Here is a 27,519-nt window from a genome sequence, read left to right as displayed (position 1 = left end):
TGACATCATAATCGCTGCCCAGGGCATGCGCTGGAAGGGATGCTGGAGTCAAGAGAGAAACCGCTGATGACACCATTTCCTCATGGTTGCCCCGTCACATAGTGATGCAAGCAGGGCTGGTTCGCCATGAGGATGTGCACTGCCACAGCATCTAGCTGGCCATTTTGGAAAAAGTACCCAGGGATGTCCTGTTCATAAAAATCAGGACAATTCTCATCATTTATTAAAACCGAATCAGTCATTAAACAAAGAGATGGAAAGTGTTGTAGACAGTGCTTACAAGCAGTTCTTGCTAATAACACTTGCTATTGCTCAGTTTGTGTTTCACCCACAGGCAGTCAACAAAACTTGGTCTGAATGTGGAGCAAAGGGCTGGATTTCAGAGTTGAGGTGATAGCCCCAGAACAAGTACCAATTTGCAACAGAGATAAGGAGAAATTTCTTTAACTAGAGGATAGTGAATTTGTTGCCACGTGGCAGGATCTTTTGGGGAATTTAAAGATGAAATTGATAGGTATCTTATTAGTCAGGGTAGCAAGGGACATGGAGATAAGGCTGGAACTTGGAACGAGATGTGAGAACAGTTTAGCTCATGAAGGTTTCACAGAGCCTGCTTCTGTTCTTTTCTTGTGAACATTGCTGTACAAGTTCCTTAAGCTGCTACACACTTTCATTCATTATAAAGTTGGAAGTGGGGTTATTTGTACCATTCACAACATTCAATTCTATTTGCAAATATTCAGCAAAGGATACTGTTGCTCCCTACCATGTCGCAAGACTTGGACAGTATTCAGGCACATATTGACAAGTAGTACACAATAGTTGTCTAAAGTGCCAGGCAATATCCATAATAATAAAAAAAACAGGAAATAGAGAAAATTCAGCATGTCAGGCACCATTTGTGGAAATAGAAAGTGTTAATATTTTAGACTGAAGACTATCGGCAAAATATTCTGACAAAAGGTCTTCAACCTGACACCTGTTTCCTTTTCCACCAATGCTCCCCAATTTGCTGAGTTCCTGCATTCTATCTTTATATACATATATATATATATATATAGGTTTCCAGCATCTAGTTTTTATCCCCCCAAGCAATGTCCATCTCTAACAATCGAGCCTAACCACCTATCCTTGGCACTCAGTTCCATTACCATGGTTGAGTTCCCGTCAATACTTTGGGGGGGGGGTTCATCATTGATCAGAAATTCAACTTGACTGTCCATGTAATTATAGTGACTCAAAGAGCAGGACAGAAGCTGGATTTCAGTACTAACTTGCCTCCTGATATTCAAAGCCTTTCCATCATTTGTTTGGCATATCACTAAGTTGAATGAAAAGCACCCACATACTTAAGGTTAACATTACTTTGGACAGCCTGCTAGATTGGGTGCTATCCACCCTAAATATTGTTAATTTGTGACCAACAAGTTTTGTCTGAAATGGCTCTAATTTCTTGACAATGAAGAAATGCTTCATATTCATAAATGTGACTTTTATTAATGATAACCAGTCATGAATGGCAGTTTAGGGAACAAATTAATTTCATTAAACCATATTATTTATCTTTTTATTTGATATCTAGATTTCATTGGTACGGATGCCATATGCCTGCAAGCTTCTCTTCCAGGAGTTGATGTCAATGAGTATTGCACCACGAATGATGATTTCATGATATTCACATAGACAAGCCATGGCTCAATGTGACTGGCAAAGTTATCTGCAGAACAGAATGTGTCAGATGGTATAGAAAAGGGTATGCCTTTTATTTTTGTTCTCAGTTGTGATTTTTTTTGCCAATGCTGTAAGTAGATTTTGTTGTGAAACCTAATAAAACTTTGTATAAAATGTATTTGCATCTTGATTATACAGTGTTTTGATCCCCTTACCATTACTGATTTACAATATCTAATAGGAATCAGAGCAAATAAAAGCTGTTTAAATGATAATCAATAACAGTATACAAGAATGAGTAAAATTAACCCAAATCGATGTAATATATTGAAAAGAAACACTGCCTAGAGTTCATGGAGAGGTATTCTTGTGGTTCAAACTGACATGATTTTAATTTTCTTTCGCCTTCTCTGCAAAACAAAACACCAGAATGAATAGAACAAAATAGTTTCCACATACTTGACAAGTTGAGTTCATTCTCTTCCACAGATTTTGTTTGCTGGATTATTTAAATAACCTCCCATTACATTCATCTTCTGTCTGCATCATCATACAACAATTGGAGCCTTTAACATAATATTTTGCTTCCTCAAGAATCTTGTGATGCCATTCGGCAAAGTCATTGCTGACTTGATGCAATTTCAAATTCTGTTTGAAACAAAGGTCTAGGAAAGTGAGCACAAAATAAATTATAAGGGAATTAGGGGTTATGGAGAGAAGGAGGGGACAGGGTACTGAACTTTAAGATCAGCCATGATCTCATTGAATGGCGGAGCAGGCTCGAAGGGCCGAATGACCTACTCCTGCTCCTATCTTCTATGTTTCTATGTTTGCCTGCAGATTAGAATTTGAAATTCAAATTCTAACATCTATATTTCTCAATAATAGGCTTTATTCACCAGTGCCAAGACCACCCAATCATTTGCAATCCCGAGTTACCTTTATCACTAACTTAGATGTAACAATGTGCTTTGAGCTGGAATTATATCTACAATTTGTTGCCTTTGAATATGAGTCACTCTGGGTGTAAAGTTTTGGACTCACTGATGATTTTAAAAATGTGACATCTGGCACTGTCTGTAAGGAGTTTGTGTGTACTGTCTGCATGGGTTTCCTCTAGGTACTCCAGTTTCCTCCCACCCTTAAACATACGGGAGCTGTAGGTTAATTGGACTGCATGGGCCGGAAGGGTGGTTATTGCGCTGCATGTCTAAATTTAAATAAGTAGGCGCGTGACTTAGTGGAGAAATTGCTGATGGTAGGGTTATTGTGTGCTTTCTTTCCTGAACTTCATGCCTCTTCCTTCTCTGGTCAGTCAAAATTTAACAGCATTGCAAAAGGCTCTGTGGCCAAACTTGTCCCTACCAATCAATCATTTGCTTGTGTTTGTTGCATATCCCTTTAAACCTTTTCTATCCATGTACCTAAATAAAGGTGCATCTGTATCCACCTTTATCACTTTCTCTGGCAGCTTGTCCTCTGTGAGAAAAGTAGTCCCTCTGGTCCCTTTTAAATCTTCCTCTAAACTGATGCCCTTAAGCTTAAGACTCTCCTAGAAAAAAAAATTATATGCCTATCTACATCCCTCTTGATTTTACATACCTTTATAGTGGAATGTTCAGCTTGGGAGACTTGTCATTGCCCTGATAGCTACATCTGTATGTGGTGTTTAGAGTTACAGCTCCTTAGACAATGTTAGGGAAATGGAGCTGCAGCTCTGATCTTAAGCTTGTCTGTGAGAATGAGGAGTTCATAGATAAGAGCTACAGCAAGGAAGTTGCACCAAAACTGCAGGAAACAGATGGGTGACTGTCAAGAGAGGGAAAGCAAAAGCAAGTGGGCAGGGTACCCCTAAGGCTATTCCTCTCAATAATAAGTACACCACTTTGAATACAATGATGGGAGGGGCAGTGAGGATGACCAGGTCTCTGGCATCAAGCTTAGCCCTGTGGCTTGGAGGGGAAGGAGGGCTATAGTGATAGGGGATCAAATAGAAGAAGAGATAGGAGGTTCTATGGCATGAGACACCTGGGTAGTTTGTTGTCTTCTAGATGCCATCTTGAATCAGGTTAATGACATTCTGAAAAGTGAGGGTGAGCAGCCAGAGGTCATGGTACCATTGGTATCATGTCATGGGTACAAGAAAGGATGAGGCCCTGAAGAGAGAATACTGGAAGCTGGTATGTGTTGAAAGACAATACCTCAAGGGTTGTAATTTTAGGATTGCTGTCTGTGCCATATGCTGGCGAGTGTAAGAATAGGATGATGTTGCAGATGAATGAGTGGCTGTATAATTGGAACAGGGCTTCAGGTTTCTGGATCATTGGTATCTCTTCTGAGAAAGATATGAACTGTACAAAAAGGACTGGTTACACCTGAAATGGAAGAGGATCAATATCCTGACAGAGAAATTTGCTAGAGCCATTAGGAAGTGTTTAAACTAGTTTGGCAGGGATGGGAACCAGAAAGTTAATGCAATGTGTAGGCTCTCAAACTTATGAGGCATGGAGCCTTGGCTGTGTGGATTCCGAAGGAGTTTGCCTGCAGAAAGTAGATGGAATGTATTCTGCTTGGAGGTTGACACCACACCACCCTCTTTCCCCCCACCTCCGACCCCTTTTAAATACAATCTGACCTCTTAGCCTCATCGTCTGAACTTTGATCAAGACTTTGACCTTTTTGCTGATTGTATATTGATTATGCATCTTCAAAAGATGTTCCATAAATGCAAGACGTATCAGTGTTACTTTCTTCCTCATTTCCTTTCCTGTCTCAACACTCAAACTAATGGACAAAGAACTGGTTAACTCAGCCAGATACAAAAACAATAGCCTCAGTATTTGTCATTTGATTTCCAAACTTTTCAGAAATAAAAGCTTATAAGCAAGGGCACTAAATTAAGTCAAATATAAAATGCAGTTCTCATACATTCATATTCTAATCTTATAAACACTGAATTTTTAAAAGTAATACATAACCATCAAAAGCTACCACCAAACAATTAGTTCAAAAATATTCAAGATACTTACATTGTTATATATTTCTGGACTTAGTTTTTAGTTCGTCAACCACATGTATTCTTCCAGTAGCTGCAGCCTCTCCCTTGGCATTTGATGCATAGCATTCATATTCTCCAGCATCTTCCTCAGTGAGTGGAGATATCTAAATGAAAATGGTCTTGATACATTAAAAGTGTACAATTTGTGTGGCTTGTATTTCCTGCTTTTTAATATCAACAGTGGATAATGTTTGTAGACGCTGTAATTGTAGTTAATACACAAAAGTGCTAGAGAAAGTGAGCAGGTCCCACGTTGTCCATAGGAGGCAAAGATATACAAGAGGCCATAACTAAATCTGCAGCTGGAGTAGAGGTGCTGAACGAAGTGATTTCCAAATCTGCGACCAGTCTCTGATGAAGAGAAGGCTACAAAGGGAGCACCAGATGCAGTAAACAAGTCCTGTGGATATACAAGTGCTGCTTCACTTGAAAGGCCTGTTTGGGGCCCTATAAGAGGTCAGACAATCTTATTTTGTAACCTTTGACTAAGGTTTTAAACCCAAAAATGTTAAATATTTTTTCCCTCTTCATACTGACTAACCTGTTGATTGTTTCCACTGTTGTGTTTTTAGATCAAAATTCCTGTTTCTGCAGTTTAAAAAAAAATTCTATTCTTGGATGTAGTGGCAAGTATATCATATAGGTTCCTAGGAGCTTATAATATTTCAAGCACAAAATCTGGGCAGTTGTATTAAACCTGTACAAAACAGTGGTTAGGCCACAAGTGGAATTTTAAAAAAATTTAGACATACAGCACAGTAACAGACCATTTTGATCCACGAGTCTGTAGTGCCCAATTTACACCCAATTGGCCTATAACCATCACCCCCCCCCCCCCCCCACGTTACATTTTTGGATGGTGGGAGGAAACTGGAGCCCCAAGGAAAACAGGGAAAACGTACAGACTCTTTACAGACATTGTAAGATTCGAACCCTGATGATTCTGATCACTGATGCTGTAAAAGTGTTGCACTAATTGCTGTGCCAACCCAGTGGAATCCATTTCTCATTACCAGACCTTTGGAAGAATGTGAGGATTCCAGAGAGCATTCAGAAAATAATAGAACTGATCCAGTGATGAGGGCAAGATTAGTCTACAGCAACTAAGATTTTCTTCTTGAACCAAAGAAGATTCAGGAGTGTCATACAAGGTGGTATATGGGAGTTTATTGTCATAAACACTAGTATAATGTATAGGTGCATCAATTAGTATACATTGAATTACCACAGTCATGACTGGTTAGGTTGAGTAAAAAAAACAGAGGGTCACATTAGCAAATTGGGACAGAGATTTAAAATTTAGGGGAGCATAGCCCCTTTTATAATGGCACTTGAAAGTGGGAATTAGCCACCAATTGGTTCACCTGTCAGTTTGAACTCTCCCAACCCAGTAGGGGGTGTCCAAGTCAACCCAGGAATTAACTGCCTAGGGAGGGTGTATCATTACTGATCTGTTTTAAATCAGCGACCCAGTATGCTGGGTCCCATTAGTGATGCAATTATGATGGTCTTGCGCATGTGGAAGGCTGTTAAAGAGGGAGGGAATGGAATGAGCAAAAAATGTATTTTTTTTTAAATTAAACAGCATTTCCGTGATTTTTTTTCCCACTATGAAGAACCCCCAACATGCCGGCATTGGTCGTTCGCACTGAAATGAACAAAGCCGGCAATTTCTATTTATTTATTCAGGTCAGTGTGCCTTTATATACAGCAAGCCGTATGTGCCACTTGTTTCTCCCCCCAAGAAAATAGCTTAAAAATATTCCTGGTCTTGTATGCTAGGTTGAACTCAGCGTGATAATGGTGAGTAATGTTGACAGTAATACTGTTGGTCCACACACTGGTCACTGTGCTGAGAAAGCGTCAAGTCTGTGAGAGACAAGTCTGGACTTGTGGGTTTGCTCTCAAAAACACAATAGAATAGCATCAAAAAATCATAGCAGGAATAAAACACAATGTGCACAAGGTATAAAGGAGTGGGGGGGATAATGCACAATTTTTAAAAAACGAACAATGTATTAAGGAGCATGGGAAAATCTGAGAGTATTGATCAACAGTAGATTTCAAACTTTTCTTTCCACTTCGTAATCCCTTACTAATCACCGTTGGGGACGTGGCAGGCTGTCGGTGGGTGCACAGTAAGCTTCACACTTTTCAAAATGAGGACAAAGTCACAGATCACCTTGCTCACAATCTGGTAGACCTAGTGTAAAATCTTTGTGCTTGCCCTCACAATCTGGCAGAACGAGTGCAAAACCTACGGTTAGACTTTCCCATGATCATGTGTTTTATTCCTGCCACCAGTTTTTCATACTCGCTATAAACTGTGCCTGTGTGTTTGTTAACTCCATCTGTAAATAAAATAATTTACTACAAAACCACATTCATCTGTTTTCTCACTCAAAACACCCAAACACACACCAACACACCTTCTGCCCCACCCCCGGAGAGGTAATGTAGAACAAAGCATTCACTGCCTACGAGTTCTTACATTACTCGGGACATCACCTCTGGAGGTTAGGCTCCCCTTAGCTCCACGATACTGGGTTGGTAATGTGAAAGGGCACATGGAACCAGTTTTTCTTGGTCTAGTGTGAACAGCTCTACTAGTATTTCAAAATGGGCCATTCACATGCCAATTTACCAGGTTGCCAGTGTGAAAGGGGTTAGGAGATTGAGAATCATTTTCAACTCCATAGTAAGTGAACAGGGGATTGGAATTAGTGATGGGTTGACTAGCTAATGGGTTAGTTTCAATAGGGTGATTGGCCTCCTGTGCAGTAACAGTTCTATGAGACAAGTAGCAAAATGGTTTGTGTGCAAAATCTAGGGTAAACACAAAATAAATGTAGTTTTGACATTTAATAACACTGAAATAACTTTCTAATTACATTCACACACCTGGATTGAAAACTTACCAACACCCATCCTGTCACCTCATGCTTCTCTGGCCCACCACGTGTCTGAACAGCAAGATTGTCACGGTCACCGGGCAATAACTCCATCTTTTCCACACCAGTAATTGTTTTTATTATCTATCATTTGAAATACAGCAAATCTTCAAACCACGAGCCATTAATTTATCTCTGACACAAAAGCAGTATTTTAATGCAAGAACTGGAATGTATTCTTTGTGTTCTATTGGAAGAATACTCCTAAAAATATTCTGAGGTACCCCCAAGTAATATTCCATCACGTCAAACCAATCTTTCGAATGTCATGCCCAAAAAGAACAAAGTTCAAAGTCCTGTTTTAAAATATTCAAAACCTTTAACAAATAAATAATTAATAAAGCACCAGCAATTTATTGCTTCTATACACTAACCCCATGGGATCCAATACAAGTTAAAAACAGTAATAATTGCACCTGACAAGGAAAGTCCAGGTAAAGTTCTGTTCCAGGATAGTGTAAAGTGAACGAATTGCTGAAGTGCAAGTTAGAATATGTCTTTACATTGCCATCTGTTTAAGCATTTGCAAATTTTTCAAATGAGGAATCAGGCAAGTCCAAACCCATTAACCTGGGGAAGTCACCGGTAACATTGTGAGTCAGTTCTTAGAAAATTATTCGCTGATCAAAGACGTCACGTGTGTACAGAGAATTGGTGCACATCATGTAATTTTGGTTGGTATGTTAGGACAGCAAGGGAAAGGGGAATTTTTACAATGAGCTGAATATGACTAGTGGTGAACTTTAGAATAATAGGATAATAGATAAATAATAGATAAAACAATAATAGATAATGTAATTATAGGAGAAAAAAACTAAATGGAGTGGAGATACAGTTTTATCAAATGCTGGGTCAAAATTCTGGAAATAAACAGTATTGTGATAGATCCATACCTCAAGAACGCAAAGGCACCTTCTCAAGGGCAATTAGGGATGGGCAAGTAAAATTTTGTTTCAGCCTGCAAAGCCCCCCATCCCTTGAATGTGTAAAAGAAAAATTCCATTGGAGCAGAAAAGTCTGATGTAATATTTTACTTTGAATTCTGAAGGTTTCGTTAAAATTGGTACATTATGATGAGTTCAGAAAATTCATGAAAGTTTTCATCAACTTAAAATGATTTGTAAATGAAGGTGTTGAGAGATAGGGAAAATAGATTACTGAGTGGTCTTGTGATATTAGAATATTTTACCTCAGAATACCAAATTTTACAGAAAAGTTAAATACTTAAAGGCAGATGAAGCTAATAACAGCAGGGCAATGAATTAGTGTTAAATTAATTTAACAATGTATCTTTTCACATTTAGCAATGACTCTGCTCACATATTAGGAGTTGAATGGTTTCGCTCTTGGCAAAACGCATGGATGAGAGTCTTATGAGTGTATTGAATTGGCACTTTTACTGATGTTCTGCAGCACTAAATTATCTGTAAGTGTATGACTGAAGATCCTATTCTATTATGCCAGAAGAAGTTATAGAGTAGGGGTCAATTATAACATTTAAAAGGCATCTAGTACATGGATGGGAAAGGTTTAGGGGGATATTGGCCAGATGTAGACAACATGGTTGACATGGACAAATAGGGCTGAAAAGGCTGTTTCTCTGCTCTAAAACTATGATTCAATTTTATATTAAGTATTAAAATGTACAAATTTTAATTCAGAAAATGGTGTAAACATTAATTATGAGATTCAATTAACATCTTCAAAAAACAAAAACTGAATTACTACATTTTTAAAACTTGAACAGTTTGATATTTGCTAACCTTATTCCAGATGAGTACAGGGGTAGGTACTCCGAGAACTTCACAGCTGAGGTAAACTTGAGATCCACTGACATTCCAAATCTCTTGAGGTTGTGTTACAATAACTGGAACTATCAAAGTAAAATAATATCAATTTAATTTCTAAACTCATGTTATTCTTCAAAGAGGGGCCATTTTCCTTGCAATGGGCCATCAATAGAACAAATCTCATTTAAGGCCAATGTCAAATAAAACTATCATTGGCTTAACATTTTTTCAGTCTCTACTGCCAAAATGCTACAATTCACCTCCAACAAAATTCCCAGGGAAGTGGAACCATTCTTCAGAACTAAGAGGCAACCCTTTGATCTATGTTATTGCACTCCAGAGCAAAGATCACCCTAATTCAGTTATTGTGTTGCAATATGCAAATAATTTTTGCATTTGTGTATGATTGAAGGCCAAGCTCTCTGTTACCATCTAATTGATGACTGAAGCTTTTGAGATGGGCCTCACAATGTGTTCAACATCCCCAACCAACACTGTCTTCTGACAAAGTTTGCAACGAGATTCTACAAAACAGAGCATTTCTCAGGAGCGATCTTTTGGCGATGACAGACATGGATAATGAGCAGCACAGCCATTGGTCAATTGTGCAAAAAGATGTGGAGGGCTATGGCCCGGGTTCAGGTCAATAGGACTATGCAGAACAATGGTTCAGCACAGACTAGATAGGCTGAAGGTTCTTTTTCTGTGCTGTAATATTCTATGGTTCCATGGGTGTTTGAGAATCAAAGTCTGGACAGCAGTGATTCTGGTCTTTCTCTAAGCTTCTGAGACCTAGATTTCCCACAGTAAACACTTAATGCACTATTAAGATAACACAGTTCCAAATCCTCCAGATCGACAGGACCAATAACAAAAGCAACATCATGGTCATTTTTAACACTAAGGCCTAACTATTGTGGCAAAGCCATGTTGTTTATATGTCTAACACTAAATAACAGAAATAGACACAATATCCTGTGCTGTGTCTCAAGGAAAATATTTCCAGGAAAACAAAAAAATTCAAGGATGTTCTCAAAATGTCCTTGGAGAAATACAACATCCTCACAAAATCCTGGGAATTTCTGGCCCAAGATCACACAAATGGAGAAGAATTCATGATGGTATTGAGAACCTCAAGTCTGTGCATCAGAATCACACACAGATCCTGCATAAATGGTGCCAGAAGTATGTCACCTCACTAACTACTCACTGACCATGCACCCCAGGTCCATCTGTAGGCTCAACATTGACCTTGTCGCAGCATCAAATCAGAGTGGAAGCAAGGTCCCTTCAATCCTGAAGGGATGTCCAAAAAAAGCATGGGAGATTAGCTCTCCTGTTGCCAGACATTCACCTTCAGTTGAATCTTTTTCTTTAAATTGTAAAAATGTAATTGACTGGACATTTTGACACTTCCCCTTTCCATTAGAGTTAAGGCAGACTGAGGGCCCAACCTATAATTTGATCCTGATTGCCCTCAGAGAGGCTGAATGGTGCGCCAACAACAATCTTGCACTCAATGTCACCAAAACTAAGGAGCTGATTGTTGACTTCAGGAAGGGAAAACCAGAGGTATACAATCCAGTGATCATTGGGAGAATCAGAGGTGAAGAGAATGAACAAATACAAGTTCTTGTGAGTCACTATTTCGGAGGATCTTTCATGGAACCAACACACCAATGCCATCTTGAAGAAAGCATGTCAGCATCTCTATTTCCTCAGGAGTTTGCAAATGTTTGGTATGACACCAGAAACTCTAGCAAATTTCTAGATATGTGGTAGAAAGTTTGCTGACCGGCTGCATCATGGTCTGGTATGGGGACACCAATACCCCTGAGTGTAAATGGCTGCAAAAGCCCAGCCCAGGACATCCCAGGCAAAACCCTACCCTCTATTAAGAACGTCTACAAGGAATGCTGCCTTTGGAGAGCAGCAGCAATCATCAAGGAACCACACCACCCAGCACATGGTCCATTCTCACTGTTGCCACGAGGAAAGAGGTACAGGTGCCACAAGACTCACATCACCAGGTTCAGGAAAAACTGCTACCCCTCCACCATCAGACTCCTCAGCAACAAACTCATTTAAGGACTCTTACTTGTGCACGTTGATTTTTTAAATTCTCTCTGTTGCACAGTTTGTTTATATTTGTCATCTGTATACAGTTCTTTATTTTTTTTTTACATGCATATGCTGTGTAGTTTTTACAGGAAAGTTTCAGAGTTGTTATGATGTCATGTATGTGCTCTGACCATAAATCTGATGAGAAGGATAAAAAGGGACATGTTACAGGGCTGGGCAAGGTTGGAGGTAAAAGATGGAATCAGTTGGAACCTTCTGGAAAGCAGAAATGTCTTCCTCCACTGTAAATGGAAAATAGAGACCGAGAAAGAAATCTAGTGGAACAGCAGGATACATAATAGTCACACTGAGTAGGATATGGGGTCTGGAAGCTGTTTTTTTTGAACTCATGAAAATTGAAAGTTTTCTTAGGTTCACTATAGATGAAACACAGGAAGGGGTGTTACAATCAGAGATCTACACTATTTTTCACAGGAGAAAAAAACCTCACATATTTTAATATGCAGGAATTAGCAGGATAAGGATGTTCATTGTTTAGTCTGAGTTGATGCCTCATTATATTTTGAGGTGACACTCAATCAGATGGAGGATCTCTGCCTGTCAGATTGTTGACTGTAAAGTTTTAGTTGTTAACTGCAGAGAGAGCATGCAAAGCAGAGGAGGGGGTTGGGGGGGGGGGGTGGGATGGGGGTCAGATTTCAAGCCAGATCACTGGCTAAAAAAGTTTCCCCAACTTTTGTTTTATAAAAGTTCCTATCAAAAGCTCAATATAAAATTTACTCTAAGGTTAACAGGAGCCTTTTACTTCCTCCATGGTCTTTGTACAGGTATAACATGAAAGCTTTAGAAATCATGCATAAAGTTTACATTCACACATCATAAACTTTCATGTAACCAACCCTTGGAATTCAGGATTTAGTCAGAGAACTGAAACAGTGCTGACCACTTCTAAATCTTTAGGACAATAGCTTTCAATAAGGGAATCCAGCAATTAGAATAATGTGTAAAATGTGAAGAGAGATAGAAAAACCCAGACACTATGAAAACATTTATTCATAATAGAGCAGAATAGTTCAACAAAAGCAGCAAGACCTTGCAGGAGAGTAATCTGTTCACTCGGCTAGGTTATTAATCCAGTGTTTAACAAGAGCCAATGGTAACGGCCACCTCTGCTGATAGATCAAACTCAGCAAAAAATTAATAGAGTTCAACCACTGAGCAAAACAAACCTGACATGTCACTGCACATGGGCTTTTAATAAGATTAGACATGCTGTTGCATAGTTTTAAGATGAATGCAAAACAATTTGAATAATCCAACATAAAGCTACCATAAACTAATACACTGTTCCACTGAGCTACAATTTCTGATGTGCATACTACTTTAAAACATCAGTATTATCTTAATGTTCAATATTTAAATTTTAAATCTACTTTTGTCACCAACTGAATTTACAACTTTATAGACGGCCACACAATTAAATCACCAACTACCTTTGTTTCAGATAGAATATGTGTTCAGATACTGAAATTGCCAGCAAAATTCATTTTTATTGCTTATTCCTAGTCTTTAGGTTGCCTGTCTTCTTGAAACATTGAAACTCAAGTGGAGAAGATCCTTCCACAATTTTACTAAATTGGGAGTTTTAGGATTTCAATCCAGCAATAATAGTGATATGCGCCAAGATTAGGATAAAGTACGACATGTGGAATCTGGAAAGGTGTGGTGGAGATACCTGCAGGAGGTGAGGCTCCATTTTGCCTGCAGTCTTTTTCATGCAACTTAGCAGGGGTGATGGGTGGGCTGCTACTCAAGTCGATGGTTTACCCTGCTGCTGTTGTACCTGGATCCCTTGTGGGAATTTGTAATGCTCCATCACCCTTCTGATTGGCTCAATGTAGATAATGAGCAGAATCTGGGGCATCAGATTAACCACTCAGTTTTCAATTTGCTCCAATTCTCACAGTATTTAACATTACTAATCCAGTGGTCACTAATGGCTTTTGGGATACTAATAGAGGAGGATTCAAATATGGTTTTGAAATTGAATACAAAGACTGATGATTTTCCATTTCTTTTCAGGCATAAATGTTTCTTGCTGCATTAACCCATTTCTAGAAGTCAAATTACTGCATGTAGGCACTAACTGTTTCATTATCCAAGGATTTGAGTACAGGAGTAGGGAGATCCTGCTGCATCTGTACAGGGCCTTGGTGAGACCACACCTGGAATACCGCATGCAGTTTTGGTCTCCTTATCTGAGGAAGGACATCTTTGCCATGGAGGGGGTGCAGAGAAGGTTCACTAAACTGACACCAAGGATGGAAGGACTTGCATATGAAGAAAGGTTGGATAGACTAGGCTTGTATTCTTTGGAATTTAGAAGATTGAAGGGGGAGGGGGATCTTATAGAAACATATAACATTCTTAGGGTTTTAGACAGACTAGATGCAGGAAGGTTGTTTCCAATACTGGGAAAAATCAGAACCGGGGTCACAGTTTAAAGATAAGGGGAAGTTTTTTTTTAAGGACTGAGTTGAGAAAAAAAATTTCTCCCAAAGGGTGTTGGATCTGTAGAATTCTTTGCCACAGGAAGTAGTTGAAGCCGGTTCCTTGAAAATATTTAAGTGTAGGTTAGATTTGGCCCTTGGATCAAGGGGTATGGGGAGAAGGCAGGAACCAGGTACTGATCAGCCATGATCATATTGAATGGCTGTGTAGGAAGGGCCAAATGGTCTACTCCTGCACCTATTTTTCTATGTTTCTATGAATTGCAAAAAGAATGGAATGTATCACATCATCAAACAGCCTTTAATCTTCCCTTCTAAAGGAGGGTATATCTCTAATGAATCACCCATTAGGGCTAAGATGTTGGCATTAGGACTCATGCATGTATATCCTATACCAGAGATAGATTAGACTTTAATGACCACAACCATTTCCTTTAGAATTTCTCCTCCCCCCCCCACCCCCTATTGGTTCTAGTTTTACCGGATTCCCAAGTGACCCACTCAGACGTGACAATTACTATCACTTCATAACCAGAATTCTTTCCAATCTAGCAAGTGGCCATTACTTGGCAGGTTAGTCATTGCTCTGAGGACTGGAGGATGGTTCACCAAGTGCATGTTTGCCACAATTTCTTATTTGGCGGAGTGAGTTGCATGACAATGACCATAACTGGACCCAACAAACAAACATTTAGTGAAAGTTTTAAGTTCCCTGGCTTTGATCTTCCACATTACTTATAACCATCTCTAAACCACACACAAATGGAAAATAAAAATTTCAGAGCAGACTATTAACCAGATACTGTAGTAATACTCAAACACATCTTATACAATTACCTCAGTAAAACATCTAAATAACAAAATTATAGTTGTTGGTCTATTTACACAAGTTATATTTGACTGATGATGCTGACTGTTGAACCCTCCTCGTTCTTGCTTGGGATCAGAGATCAAAGTAAGGTAGTATGCTCCTACACCATGAGTGCATGCATCTTTCAACCACTGGATAAATGTTCAATACAATCACTGAATAAACTCTTAGCTGGCAAAAAGCTTTCACTGTTATTGCAAATGTAATCCAGATACATCATCAGTTGAAGCAATTTTGCACATTGTCATTTTTCCACCAGGGATTTTTTTTTTCCAAATTTTTTAAATCATATATTCTATATTTGAGTTATTCCAAGATGGCATGGATTGGTGGTGGTAAGTTCACTGGAACTGCCCCACTCTATGTTGAAGGTTATGTCCAATGTGCTGTTTCTTTGTGGCCATTATAGTATGCTTTGTGGAGATTAGTTAAGGACATTGATGTAGGGTTAGAGTCTCATAATAGGACACATCAGGTCAGGCAAGTTTGACAGATATGGTTTTCAAAACAGTGGCATTAAAAAAAAGATCTTATTTTCATTTCCAGATTTAATTTATAATTTAAAAAAACAGATAATATTTAAGAATTTGGACAGGTACATGGCTGGGAGATGTATGGAGGGCTATGGACTGGGTGCAGATCAAAATGGTTCAGCATAGATTAGAGGGGCCGAGGTGGCCTGTTTTTGTGCTATAATTGTTCTCTGGTTCTATTTTTTAAAAACCAAGATTAAAATTCTTATGTGATATCGTGGCGGCACACATCACAATGCAGGCGAACTGGCTCCATGTGTGGCGGCCGCAGAGCAGCCACTTCAAGAAGGCGCTGCCGGGTTCAGGCTCCTGCGAGACCAAGCACGTCCCCTCTGCTGCGTCATCATGTCACAGCCAACACGGGGGCGGGACTTGACAGACACCTCTTAAGGTGTAGCGCGGGCTTTTGATTTAAATCAGTTGGAAACAAAACTGACTCCAGCTCGTGGTTTCTGTTCACGTTTCCTCCGTGTAGCTACCGCTACAATTGGTGACCCTGACCAGCCCAGACAATTCTGGACTCTGCTGCATGGACACTGCAGCAGTTAACGCAGAGGCCATAAAACTGCAGCCTTTCTGGATGCTTCGCGCACACACTTGTTCAGGCAAGCGGAAGCACAATTCCACCTCCAGTTTGATGATGTTCTACCATGCTGTCAGTGCCCTCGACCGGGAGGCCACTACCAGAGTAGACGACCTGATTCACGACCCCAGAGGAAAGTAAATATCCGGCACTCAAGCATCTCCTTCTGAGCACCTTCAGCCTGTCCAGACACCAGCATGCCACGAGGCTTATGAACCTGGATGGTCTTGGAGACAGGGTGCCATCTGCCCTCATGGACGAAATGCTCATGCTGGCAAAGGGCTACAGGCCATGACTCATGTTTGAGCGGGCCTTCCTGGAACAGATGCTGGATGACATTCAATTGCAGAGACTTGGACTTTGTGTTCATCTACCCATCACCAGCAGGGACCACAAGGAACACAAGGCCCATCTCTGCAGGCTTTTCGCTTGCCTGTCAAGAGTTCGGTCAATGTAGAAAAATACCAGTTTGGGAAGGACTCCATGCAGTTATTGGGCCACACCATCACGACGAACGGCACTGCACCATCAGCAGAAAAGGTCACAGCCATACGCTAGTTCGCCTGCCCCAACACTTTCAAAGGCCTCCAGGAATTCAACGGGATGGTCAATTTCTACAACCGCTTAATCCTGGGGGAGGCTTGCATCACGAGACCACGGTTTGCCTTGATATTGACCAGGGACAAGAACATAGAGTGGACGGAACAGGCCGATGCAGCTTTCACTGCCACAAAGAATGCCCTGGCCAATGCCACCTTACTTGTCCATCCCAGATCCGATGTACCCACAGCACTCACAGTGGATGCATTGGCCACAGCCATCGGTGGCATCCTGGAGCAGTCAGTCAAAGGTCAGTGGAGGCCGCTGGCCTTTTTCAGTTATCATCTGCACCCCCCAAACTCAAATACAGCACGTTCGACAAGGAGGTCCTGGTGCTCTACCTGGCGATTGGGCACTTTCAGTATTTCCTGGAAGGTAGGTCATTCACGGTATTCACAGACCACAAACCCCTAACCCACACCTTTGCCATGGCCAAGGACCCCTGGTCGGTGCGCCAACAGCGCCACATATCCTGTATATCAAAGTTCACCTCCAGCACCTCGCCGGCAAAGACAATGCCATGGCCGACACATTCTCACAGCCTGCCATCCAGTCCTTAGCCCCTGGACTGGACTACTCCCAGCTAGCACAGGCCCAAAAAAGAGGACGAGGAGACACAGGCTTTCTGCACAGCCATCACCAGCCTTCACTTTGAGGACCTCAAGCTGCTAGACAGTCCCGACAAGCTTCTGTGTGATATCTCCACTGGCTCGTGGCACCTGGTGGTGCCTCAGCAATGGAGGTACCAGGTCTTCAAGACCATTCACGACCTTGCACACCCGTCCATTAAAACCACAGCCTGCATGGTAGTGAAGAGGTTTGTGTGCCACGGCCTGAGAAAACAAGTCGTGCAGTCATCCAAGTTCCACCGCCACGTCAAGACCCCGGTCCAATGTTTTGACCCCACCCCCCCTCCGAAAAGATGGTTCGAGCATATCCATGTCGACATTGTGGGCCCACTGCCTGCATTCCGAGACACCCGCTACCTCTTCACGGTGGTAGACCGCACCACAAGATGGCCAGAAGCCATCCCTCTGAAGGATACTTCAGCCGACTCCTGCGCCAGAGTGCTGCTCACGCATTGGATCGCAAGGTTTGAGGAACCAGCGCACATAACCACTGACAGAGGGGCGCAGTTCATGTCCACACTTTGGACACAGTTTGCAATGCTCCTGGACATCAAGCTGCTACACATCACCGCTTATCACCCTCAAGCCAACAGACTCGTGGAACACTTCCACCACCACATGAAGTCAGCCCTCAGTTAAACAACCCGATTTGGATGGATGAACTCCCCTGGGTCCTGCTGGGCATCAGGTCAGCACCCAAAGAAGATTTGTGGACATCCTCTGCTGAATTGGTTTACGGCTCCCCTCTAACCCTACCAGGCGAATTCTTCCCTCCATCCAGAGACTAAGGTACCTGAAGGGAAGGCATCGTTGCAGGACCTACAGGACAGGTTAGCTTAGTTTGCACCCTCCCCCACCCTTGCACCATGGCAATCGGCTGGCGTGCATCAAGATTTATCTGCCGCAAACTTTGGGTTCATCCGCTGCGGCCCGCATCCAGCCCCCCTCCAACGTCCTTACGAAGGCCCGTACAAGGTCCTACACAACTTTGGCAAATCCTTCACGCTGGACATTGGGAGTAGGGAGGAAATGTTCATGGTGGACAGGCTGAAGGCAGCACACCTGGACCTCAAACAACCAATCGTTACAGCACAGCCTAAACAGCAAGGGTGACTTCCAAGGGCAACAGGACACTAGAGCCAGTTCTTGGAGGCGGTGGGGGGGGGTGATTGTGTGGAGGCACACATCACAATGCAGGCGAACCAGCTCCATGTGTGACGGCCACAGCAGCAGAGCAGCTGCATCAAGATGGCACTGCTGGATTCGAGCTCCCTCATGGCACACACACCCTCGGCTGCGTTATCGCGTCACAGCTGATGAGGGGACAAGACTTGATGGCCGCCTCTTAAGGTGCAGCGTGGGCTTTTGAATTAAATCAGTTGGTAACTAAACTGACTCCAGCTCATGGTTTCTGTTTGCATTTCCTCTGTGTAGCTACCGCTACAAATATGATCTTTTGTCATTATGCATTTAATATTCCAACCAGACTCTGGAAATAAATGCTTTTGAACAATATTCATGTTTAATTACTGTCAGACACAAAGTGATGACCCTCATCAATGACTTCCTAAAAGGAGGAAACTTAATTTAGAAATTTTTTCAAACTTCTTCAAAACTTTGACAAAAAAAAACATGCCCTCACCCCAACAGATGTTGGAAATCAGAAACAAAACCAAAAAAATGCTGGAAACACTCAGCAGATCAGGCAGAATATGTGGAAGGGGAAACAATGTTTCAAATGGAAGATCCTTCATTAGAATTCAGAAAATTCTAACAAAGAATCTGTTTCTCTCTCTCGGTTTCTGTTTCTCTTTTTACAGATGCTGCCTGATCTGATGAGTGTTTCTAGAATTTTCTGTATTTTTTTAAAAAACATTCTCTGCGCTGTAACACATCTGGCCAGTTTCTTAACCCTTCCCTCATTATCCTCTGACTGAATACACATCAAATGGCCTATGTGGCAGAGAAAAAAAAACTTACATTGATTTGAAAAGCTCAAGTCCAGTACACTTAACTTAAAAATTAAAAACAGGTACATCAGGAATGAAGTTGGAAAAGACCAACTTGCAGAATATGGTAGAAATACTCTTACCATAAATACCAATTGTGAATGTTAAATCTGAGATTGATTTTTCCTCATCAGGGGTACTTTAAGGGATACCTCAGTCCAGCTCAATCTCACCAAAATAATAGAGAAGCAAAAAGACCTCTTTCTGTTATGGCTTAGAGTGACGCTATTACAGTACCAACAATCCAGGTTCAAATTCAGCACCGTAAGGTTTGTACATTCTTCCTGTGACTTGCGTGGGTTTTCCCTGGGATCTCAAGTTTCCTCCCACCTCCAAAATATATGTGGTTGTAGGTTCATTGGATGACATGGGTCTCAATGGCCAGAATCAGCTTCACCCATAATGTAAAAAATTTAAAAATATATTCAAATTAATGCAAAATGTTCATCAGAAAGGATAATCATACTTTTCTCTCTCCACACCAGTTGAGTACATACAGAGTTTGATATTATTTCAGGATTTCTAACATCTATAGTACTTCTGAACTTTGGACAACATTACAGAAAATAATTAGATTAACAAGGATTTTTACTCCATAAATGGATATATTGATTAGTAACAGGAATGATCTTAAATTTAGTGTTAACTACATCTCAGTTGATAGCATTCTTTTCCCTCAAGTCAGAAGATTGTTGAGTTCAAACTCCACTCCAGAGGGTTGAACCAGAGAGGTAGCATGGCACTCCAGGGAAGTATGAGAGTTTGTTGGATTTTTGAGACACCTTCTTTCAATGACATATGAAACTGAGCTTGAATTTCCTAAAGAATACACAAAAAGTCTATTGGCACCAATTTGAAGTTCCATTATTACATAATACTACATTTAGAATGTAACATACATGAAAATCTTTAACTTTTATCTACCGAGAATCACCAATCTGTCCAACACCCCTCACAGCTGGTGTTTCTTGGTGGTCTCCCCTCCAAGTACTGACCAGTCCGGAGCCTGTTTAGCTTCCGAGATCAGACAATCCCAGACATATTCAGGGTATTTGGTGGTGTTATGTGCAGCAGGGGAATTAAACCAGGAATCTTGACCAACATTTATTCCCAAATCTTTATCACTGAAAAAAAAACAATTTCTTGCAGTCTAAGAACTTACAGTACACAAATTCACTGCTCTTTTTTAACAGCAGCTATCTTTCAATTTACTTCACTGCTTATATAAATGATTATGGAAATCTAAGCTATTATTCATGACCTCATCGAGAATGGGAGTAAGTGTGCTTGTATTTGGAATGTTAATCTTATTACAAACAAGAGCAGACATGAGTGTTTTGTCCAAATTCCATGAACCATTTATGTACATTTTTAAAGCAGTAGATCCAAAAATGCAAGAAGGCTTTGCTCGTACTATAAATAATTTTCCCACCAGCTAGTCGATGTTGACCTTTAAAATCCCAAATAAACTGCACTATTAATGTTGAGTTTGAAAAATATTTGTAAATTAACCAAATCTTCAGGCTTCAAAGCCCACTTCTGTTGTAAATAGACTGCCTTGCTTACTTCCTTTGGTGAACTGATCTTGATGCTCTTGGGACTATCCCTATACTGCTTGGCTGTGGCCAAACATCTGAGTTTGCTAAGTGGCCAGAGATTATTCTGGGGGAAGAAGATGTAGATGCACCTGGATGGACAAGAGCAATTAGGGATAGTCAGCATGAATTTGTAAGTGGGAGGTCATGTCTAATAAACCTGAGTTTTTTGAAAATGTGACCAAGAAGATTGAATGGGCAGAGCAGTAGATGTTGCATATATGGATTTCATCAAGGCATTCGATAGGGTTCCAGAGTGTAGGCTGTTCTGGAAGGTTAGATCACATAGGATCGAAGGTGAGATAGCAGAATGGTAGAAAATTGGCTTCATGAAAGAAATCAGAAGGTTGACAATGGAAGGTTCTTTTTTGGACTGGAGTCACAGTGATGGTGTGTCACAGAGTTTGGTACTAGGCCCATTGCTGTTTGTCCTCTATATCAATTACCAGTACTTGTGTGAAAATGTACAAGACTGTACATGATTAGCAAATTTGCGGATAGAGTGTCTGGTTATAAATATTGAAGACAGTTGCCAATTATTGCAGTAGAATCTAGATCTGTTGGGCAGCTGGGCAGAGGAATGGTCAATGAAATTTAATACAGTCAAACACAAGGTATTGCATTTTTTGAGGTCTAATATGGCAGGATCGACACAGACATTGGTGAATCCCCATTTGGAGTATCGTGTCAGTTTTAGTCACCGTGCTACAGAAAAGATTTGACAAGCTACGGAGGGTGCAGAAAAGATTTATGAGGATGTTGCCAGGATTCAGGGGTCTGAGCTAGAGCGAGCTAATCAGTTGGCTAGGACTTTATTTCTTGGAGTGCAGGAAGATATGGGTTAACCTCACAGAGTTAACAAAATAACGAGAAGAATACATCAGGGTGAACACAGTATTTTGCCCAGAGTGGGGTGGGGGGGGGGTGTGGATTTTTTTATTTTTATTGTTTATTTTTATAAAATCGATAACTGGATAAAATAGGCTTAAGATGAAGTGGAAGAGCTTTAACAGAAACCTGAGTAATTACTTTTTTGTTTGAACAGAGAGGGTAGAAGTTGTATGGAATGGGCTGCCAGAAGAGGTAATACTATTGCAATGTTTAAGAGGCAAGTACTGTTTCAATGTTTTAGAAAATATTTGATGGATTCTGTACATGGATAGGATGGGTTTAGAAGGAGGAGTGCCAAACTCATACAGGTGGGATGAATGTGGGTGGATGATTTTGGTCAGTGTGTGCAAGTTGGGATGAAGGGCTTGTTTCTACACTGTATGATTCGGACTTGAAATCAATAACTACTTTGTAAAAGGGTTGTCTTCAATCAACCTAGCTAAATCACATTAAAAAGATATTATCTCTCATCCGTCAGGAATACTATCTGTCTAATTCTATGGGAGAACACAGTTTCTAGATTGTGGAAATGATTCATTCTCTCCATTTAGGGCACTGTCTGGAGAAATACTGACTGATTTATATTTCATGCTTGGCTCCCTTGATGCCCGTTTTTGCCTCTGGATCAGGAGGTTGTAGTTTCAAGTCTCACTTCATTGACTAGCTGACATTTAGTAGGACATTGAAGGTGTGATTGTATCACTAGGAAATAATGTCCAATGCTCAAGTTGCAAGACTCAGACCATTGCTTCTATTTCAGGCTTGGCATACATTAAGAAGAACAATGGAGTCTGTGGTGGACAACCCAGCATCAGTCCTTCAGTCAACACCACCATAAAATTATCTGGCTGTCATATCATTGGTGTTTAACAGCTTGTATGTTGTATGTGGATTATCTCAAAAACAACAATTCATACATATGGCTGCTCTTCATAGATTGCAGCTCTGCCTTCATTAACATTTATTCCCTCAGTGTTGGTCAAGAAGCTACAAACTCTAGACCTCTCTACCCCCCTCTGCAAATGGATCCTTGACTTTCTCATTGGAAGACCACAGTCAGTATGAATTGGAAACAATGTCTCCTCCTCACTGATATTCAACACAGGCACATCCCAAGGATGTGTGCTTAGCCCACTACTCTACTCATTACACACCCATGACTGTGGCCAGGCACAATTCCAATGCTATCTCCAAATTTGCTGATGACACCACAGTTGTCAGCAGAATCACAAATGGCAATAAGGAAGTGTACAGGAAGGAGATGGATCAGCTGAATAGTGTAATGACAACAACCTTGCACTCAATGTTAGCAAAACCAAGGATATGATTGTGGACTTAAGGAGGAAGACAGGGGAACATGACGTAGTCCTCGTCAAGGGCTCAGTAGTAGAGAGGGACCAGAACTTCAAATTCCTGGATGTCAACTTCTCCAAGGATCTGTCCTGGAGCCTCCACGTTGATGCAATTACAAAGGCGGCTCAGCAGTGGCTATACTTTGTGAGGTGTCTGAGGAGATATGGTATTCATCGAAATCTCTCAAACTTCCACAGGTGTGCCATGGAGAGCATACTGGCTGGATGAATCATGGCTTGGTATGGAGGCACCAACTCAGGACAAGAATAAACTCATAACGGTTGTTAACTCAGTCTGCGACATCACAGGCAACAGAATTCTCTCCATTGACAACATCTATATGAGGCAGTGTCTTAAAAAAAGCAGCCTCTATCCTCAAAGACCCCCACCACCCAGGCCACACCCACTTCACTCTGCTACCTTTAGGCAAAGGGTACAGGAGCCTAAAGACGAGTACTCAGCAGCTTCTTCCCCACTGCCATCAGATTCCTGAATTAAAGACACTGCCTTAGTTTTCGTGGACTATTTTTAAAATTTATTTATAGTAATATTGTAAGGTGGTTATAATAGGAATGTTTTCACTAAGATGCTGTTGCAAACACTGAATTTCATGACTTGTTCACGACAATAAATTTTCAGTGTGGCATGTATAAATGCAAGACTTCCTTTAGTTGACATCCAAATGCTGGTGGTGATGTCACCCACTAGAAATGCAAGCGATTTCTCCCATCACTTCAGCTACACTGGAACAGTTGGCATTGCAGACACTTGATAGATGTTTACTCCCAGAAGGTATGACAACGGCTCTGTATACACCTCCTTTGAAGAAGACCGCAGAGCCCACCTCACTGACAAAAGGCAAAGGAGGAAAAACCCAACACCCAACCCCAACCAACCAATTTTCCCTTGCAACCGCTGCAATCGTGTCTGCCTGTCCCGCATCGGACTGGTCAGCCACAAACGAGCCTGCAGCTGACGTGGACTTTTTACCCCCTCCATAAATCTTCGTCCGCGAAGCCAAGCCAAAGAAAGACTCCCAGAAGACAGATTTCAAATTTATTGTCAGAGTACATACATGACATCACATACAACCCTGAGATTCTTTCTCCTGCAGGCAAGGTGGAATTATCACTTATTGGTGGTGCAAAAAAAAAATGGACACAGCTTATACATGTAAGCAAATAAAGAACTGTAAATAGATAATGAACATAAACAAACTGACTGCAATACAGAAAGAATTTTTAAAAAGTGATTAATTAAGTCACCACATTTTAAAAATTAATCTGCAGTAACCTACACCACAAACATTCTTTTATCCTCCATCTGAATTAATTTGTGAGGCTGCTTACATTTCACATTATTAGATATTCAATGTTTGTATTGGACACACAATCTGCAAGTTCATTGTCATCTGATTGTACAATTACAACCTGACAAAAAAGTGTTCTCTGGTCCTCAGTGCAAAACACGCAGACATGCAATGAGACTTAACTCAATGGGGTGGTGGGGGGGGGGGCGTGGGAGATAGACTCCAGTGATCCTCTTTGCCACACTTATGGTCCTGTGGATTGACCTCCAATCTATTTCTCTGAAGCAACTGTACCACACTGTGATGCAGCCGACCAGGAGGCTCTTAATAGAGCTCCTATAGAAGATTGACATAATGGTGACTGGTAGCCTTGCCCGCTTCAGTCTTCTCAGAAAGTGCAGTCACTGCTGCAGCTCCCTGGTAAATGAGATGGGAGTGTCCAGCACCTTTTTCCAAGGGCAAGAATAACAAACACCAAAGAGAGGGAAACATCAGACTTTAAAAAAAAAATACATTAGTTGTAGGTGCCTGAAATGCCTTGCCAGGGATAGTGGTGAAGGCTGAAACATTAAGAGACTCTTAATTGGAAGTAAAATAGAGGCTTATGAGGTAGGGAAGTTACTTTTTATTAAGCTATATATGATTCAGCACAACATTGAGGACCAAAGGGCCTGTACTGTGCTGGAGTGTTTTATGATAGGTCACTAGTTAAGTGAACTCCAAGGCACTTGGTACTCTCTACTCTTTCTACTACAGAATTGTTGATGTGTAGTGGAGGGTGGATGTTCCTGGTCCTCCTGACATCTAAGATAATCTCTTTCATCTTGTCCACATTGAGACTCAGGTTGTTACTCCTCGCCAGTTCATGAGATTTTCCACCTCTTCTCTGTAGTGCGACTCATCGTTGTTGCTGATGAGACCAACTGCTATTGTGTCATCTGCAAACTTGGATTTGGCAATGCAGTTGTGGGTCAGTAGCATGAACAGCAGTGGGCTGAGCACACAGCCCTGAGGTACACCAGTGCACAGGGACAGTGTTCAACATTCTGCTAGATCACTGAATGTAATGGCAATCTTTGGCTTGGCTTCGCGGACGAAGATTTATGGAGGGGGTAAAAGTCCACGTCAGCTGCAGGCTCGTTTATGGCTGACAAGTCCGATGCGGGACAGGCAGACACGGTTGCAGCGGCTGCAGGGGAAAAATGGTTGGTTGGGGTTGGGTTTTTCCTCCTTTGCCTTTTGTCAGTGAGGTGGGCTCTGTGGTCTTCTTCAAAGGAGGTTGTTGCCCGCCAAACTGTGAGGCGCCAAGATGCACGGTTTGAGGCGATATTAGCCCACTGGCGGTGGTCAATGTGGCAGGCACCAAGAGATTTCTTTAGGCAGTCCTTGTACCTTTTCTTTGGTGCACCTCTGTCACGGTGGCCAGTGGAGAGCTCGCCATATAACCCGATCTTGGGAAGGCGATGGTCCTCCATTCTGGAGACGTGACCCACCCAGCACAGCTGGATCTTCAGCAGCGTGGACTCGATGCTGTCAACCTCTGCCATCTCGAGTACTTCGACGTTAGGGATGAAAGCGCTCCAATGGATGTTGAGGATGGAGCGGAGACAACGCTGGTGGAAGCGTTCTAGGAGCCGTAGGTGATGCCGGTAGAGGACCCATGATTCGGAGCCGAACAGGAGTGTGGGTATGACAACGGCTCTGTATACGCTTATCTTTGTGAGGTTTTTCAGTTGGTTGTTTTTCCAGCCTCTTTTGTGCAGTCTTCCAAAGGCGCTATTTGCCTTGGCGAGTCTTTTGTCTATCTCATTGTCGATCCTTGCATCTGATGAAATGGTGCAGCCGAGATAGGTAAACTGGTGTTGAGATAAACAACTAGCAAAATTTACATCTTTAAATTATGTTATACACACACAGTCTAAATGTAGTTAAAAATAAAATGTGATAAATTTAGTTGTAAATTACTCAAATACGATATTTCTTAGATTATATGAATACTAACAATAAAATTGTTTTGTAAAATCTTTCTACATTGAATTACAACATTATTAGTAACTGAGCCTTTCTTGATTTTTCTCCTTTTCCTTCAATTGCTACTTCATTCTCAAAAAAAAAGTTCTTGATATAGGTTCACAAATACTAATGACCACAATATTGTAGCTAAAGCAGCAGAAAAGAAGTGACGAGAGAAACGCCAGAACCAGGCACTTGCTTGTAGCGCGTGATTCGAAGCTTCATCGTCATTGGGTAAAAGTGACAGCTCTGACCGGAGCGCATTGGAAGATTCAAAAAGTAAATTAGCCTTGTATGTATATATTTTTTTTTAACATGGGCATACAAAAAAGGATTTTGTTATTATAACTAACTACAGGGATTTTTTGTAAAATAGTACATTTCTACTGAAACACTGCACAATTTTTTTTCTAGAGTCATTATGGTGCCGCCCACCCCCCCTAGTGAACCCCAGTGCTTCCCCTCAACTTTTCCCCTTCCCCGTGCAACTCCACCCATCCTTGTACCTCTCTCATTTCCCCTCTCTCTCTCTCCCCGATAACCCTGCTCACCTTTCTCACAGGCTCCTTTTCGACTCCTGGTCACCGGGCTGCCCCCCTGTTTGTCCGCCCGCTGAGCCGCGGCTCTCAGCTCACAGCCATTGGTGTAGGTGATGCCGTCGCTGCCGCACACCTGCTCGGGGGACTTGCAGACACAGCGACCCCGGCTCTTCCTCTTGGGACCGGAGCGGACACACTCGTAGCCCTGGGCGCAGCGACCGCGCCTAGAATTCCGGCCGCCGCAGGGCTCTCCCTGACCGGCGGCGCACACCGTGCAGCAGCGGCACGGATCGGGTGCTTCACCCAACGGGCAACCTCCGGACGGTAGAGGCGGACATTTGGACAAGACGCATGGAGGGCAGCGAGCTGAGCTTGGCTTCAGCTCGGCGCTGACCGGGATGAGCAACAGGACAAACCCACCCAGTAACCCGACGCCCATCATGATAAAGTATAATACAATCGAGCCGATGAGACCCGGACCCCCCCTTATACACCAACACAGGCTCCACCCATGTACAGTACGAACATTTCA

General features: G+C 41.6%; 2 protein-coding genes across 3 annotated transcripts in view; one reads left to right on the top strand and one right to left on the bottom strand.

The window, feature by feature from the left end:
* Window positions 1-1,849, top strand: part of polr2b (RNA polymerase II subunit B) — a 53,276-nt gene extending 51,427 nt beyond the window's left edge. For both annotated transcript variants that reach the window (XM_069925871.1, XM_069925872.1), the window contains exon 25: window positions 1,583-1,849. In XM_069925871.1, coding sequence (XP_069781972.1) covers window positions 1,583-1,672 — 90 coding nt within the window. In that variant the 3' untranslated portion in view covers window positions 1,673-1,849. The remainder of the gene's footprint in view (window positions 1-1,582) is intronic.
* Window positions 1,478-27,519, bottom strand: igfbp7 (insulin-like growth factor binding protein 7). Its single transcript, XM_069925902.1, has 5 exons — window positions 27,000-27,519; window positions 9,444-9,553; window positions 7,648-7,764; window positions 4,701-4,833; window positions 1,478-2,081 (listed from the first exon to the last, which is right to left on the bottom strand). The coding sequence occupies exons 1-4, from the start codon at window positions 27,427-27,429 to the stop codon at window positions 4,705-4,707; spliced, it is 786 nt and encodes a 261-aa protein (XP_069782003.1). The 5' UTR covers window positions 27,430-27,519; the 3' UTR covers window positions 1,478-2,081; window positions 4,701-4,704.

This window comes from Narcine bancroftii, chromosome 3 (genome assembly GCF_036971445.1).
Source record: "Narcine bancroftii isolate sNarBan1 chromosome 3, sNarBan1.hap1, whole genome shotgun sequence".
Classification (NCBI taxonomy): domain Eukaryota; kingdom Metazoa; phylum Chordata; class Chondrichthyes; order Torpediniformes; family Narcinidae; genus Narcine; species Narcine bancroftii.
The sequence above is the reverse complement of the archived record's forward strand: the minus strand, read 5'-3'. Positions and strand labels throughout refer to the sequence as shown.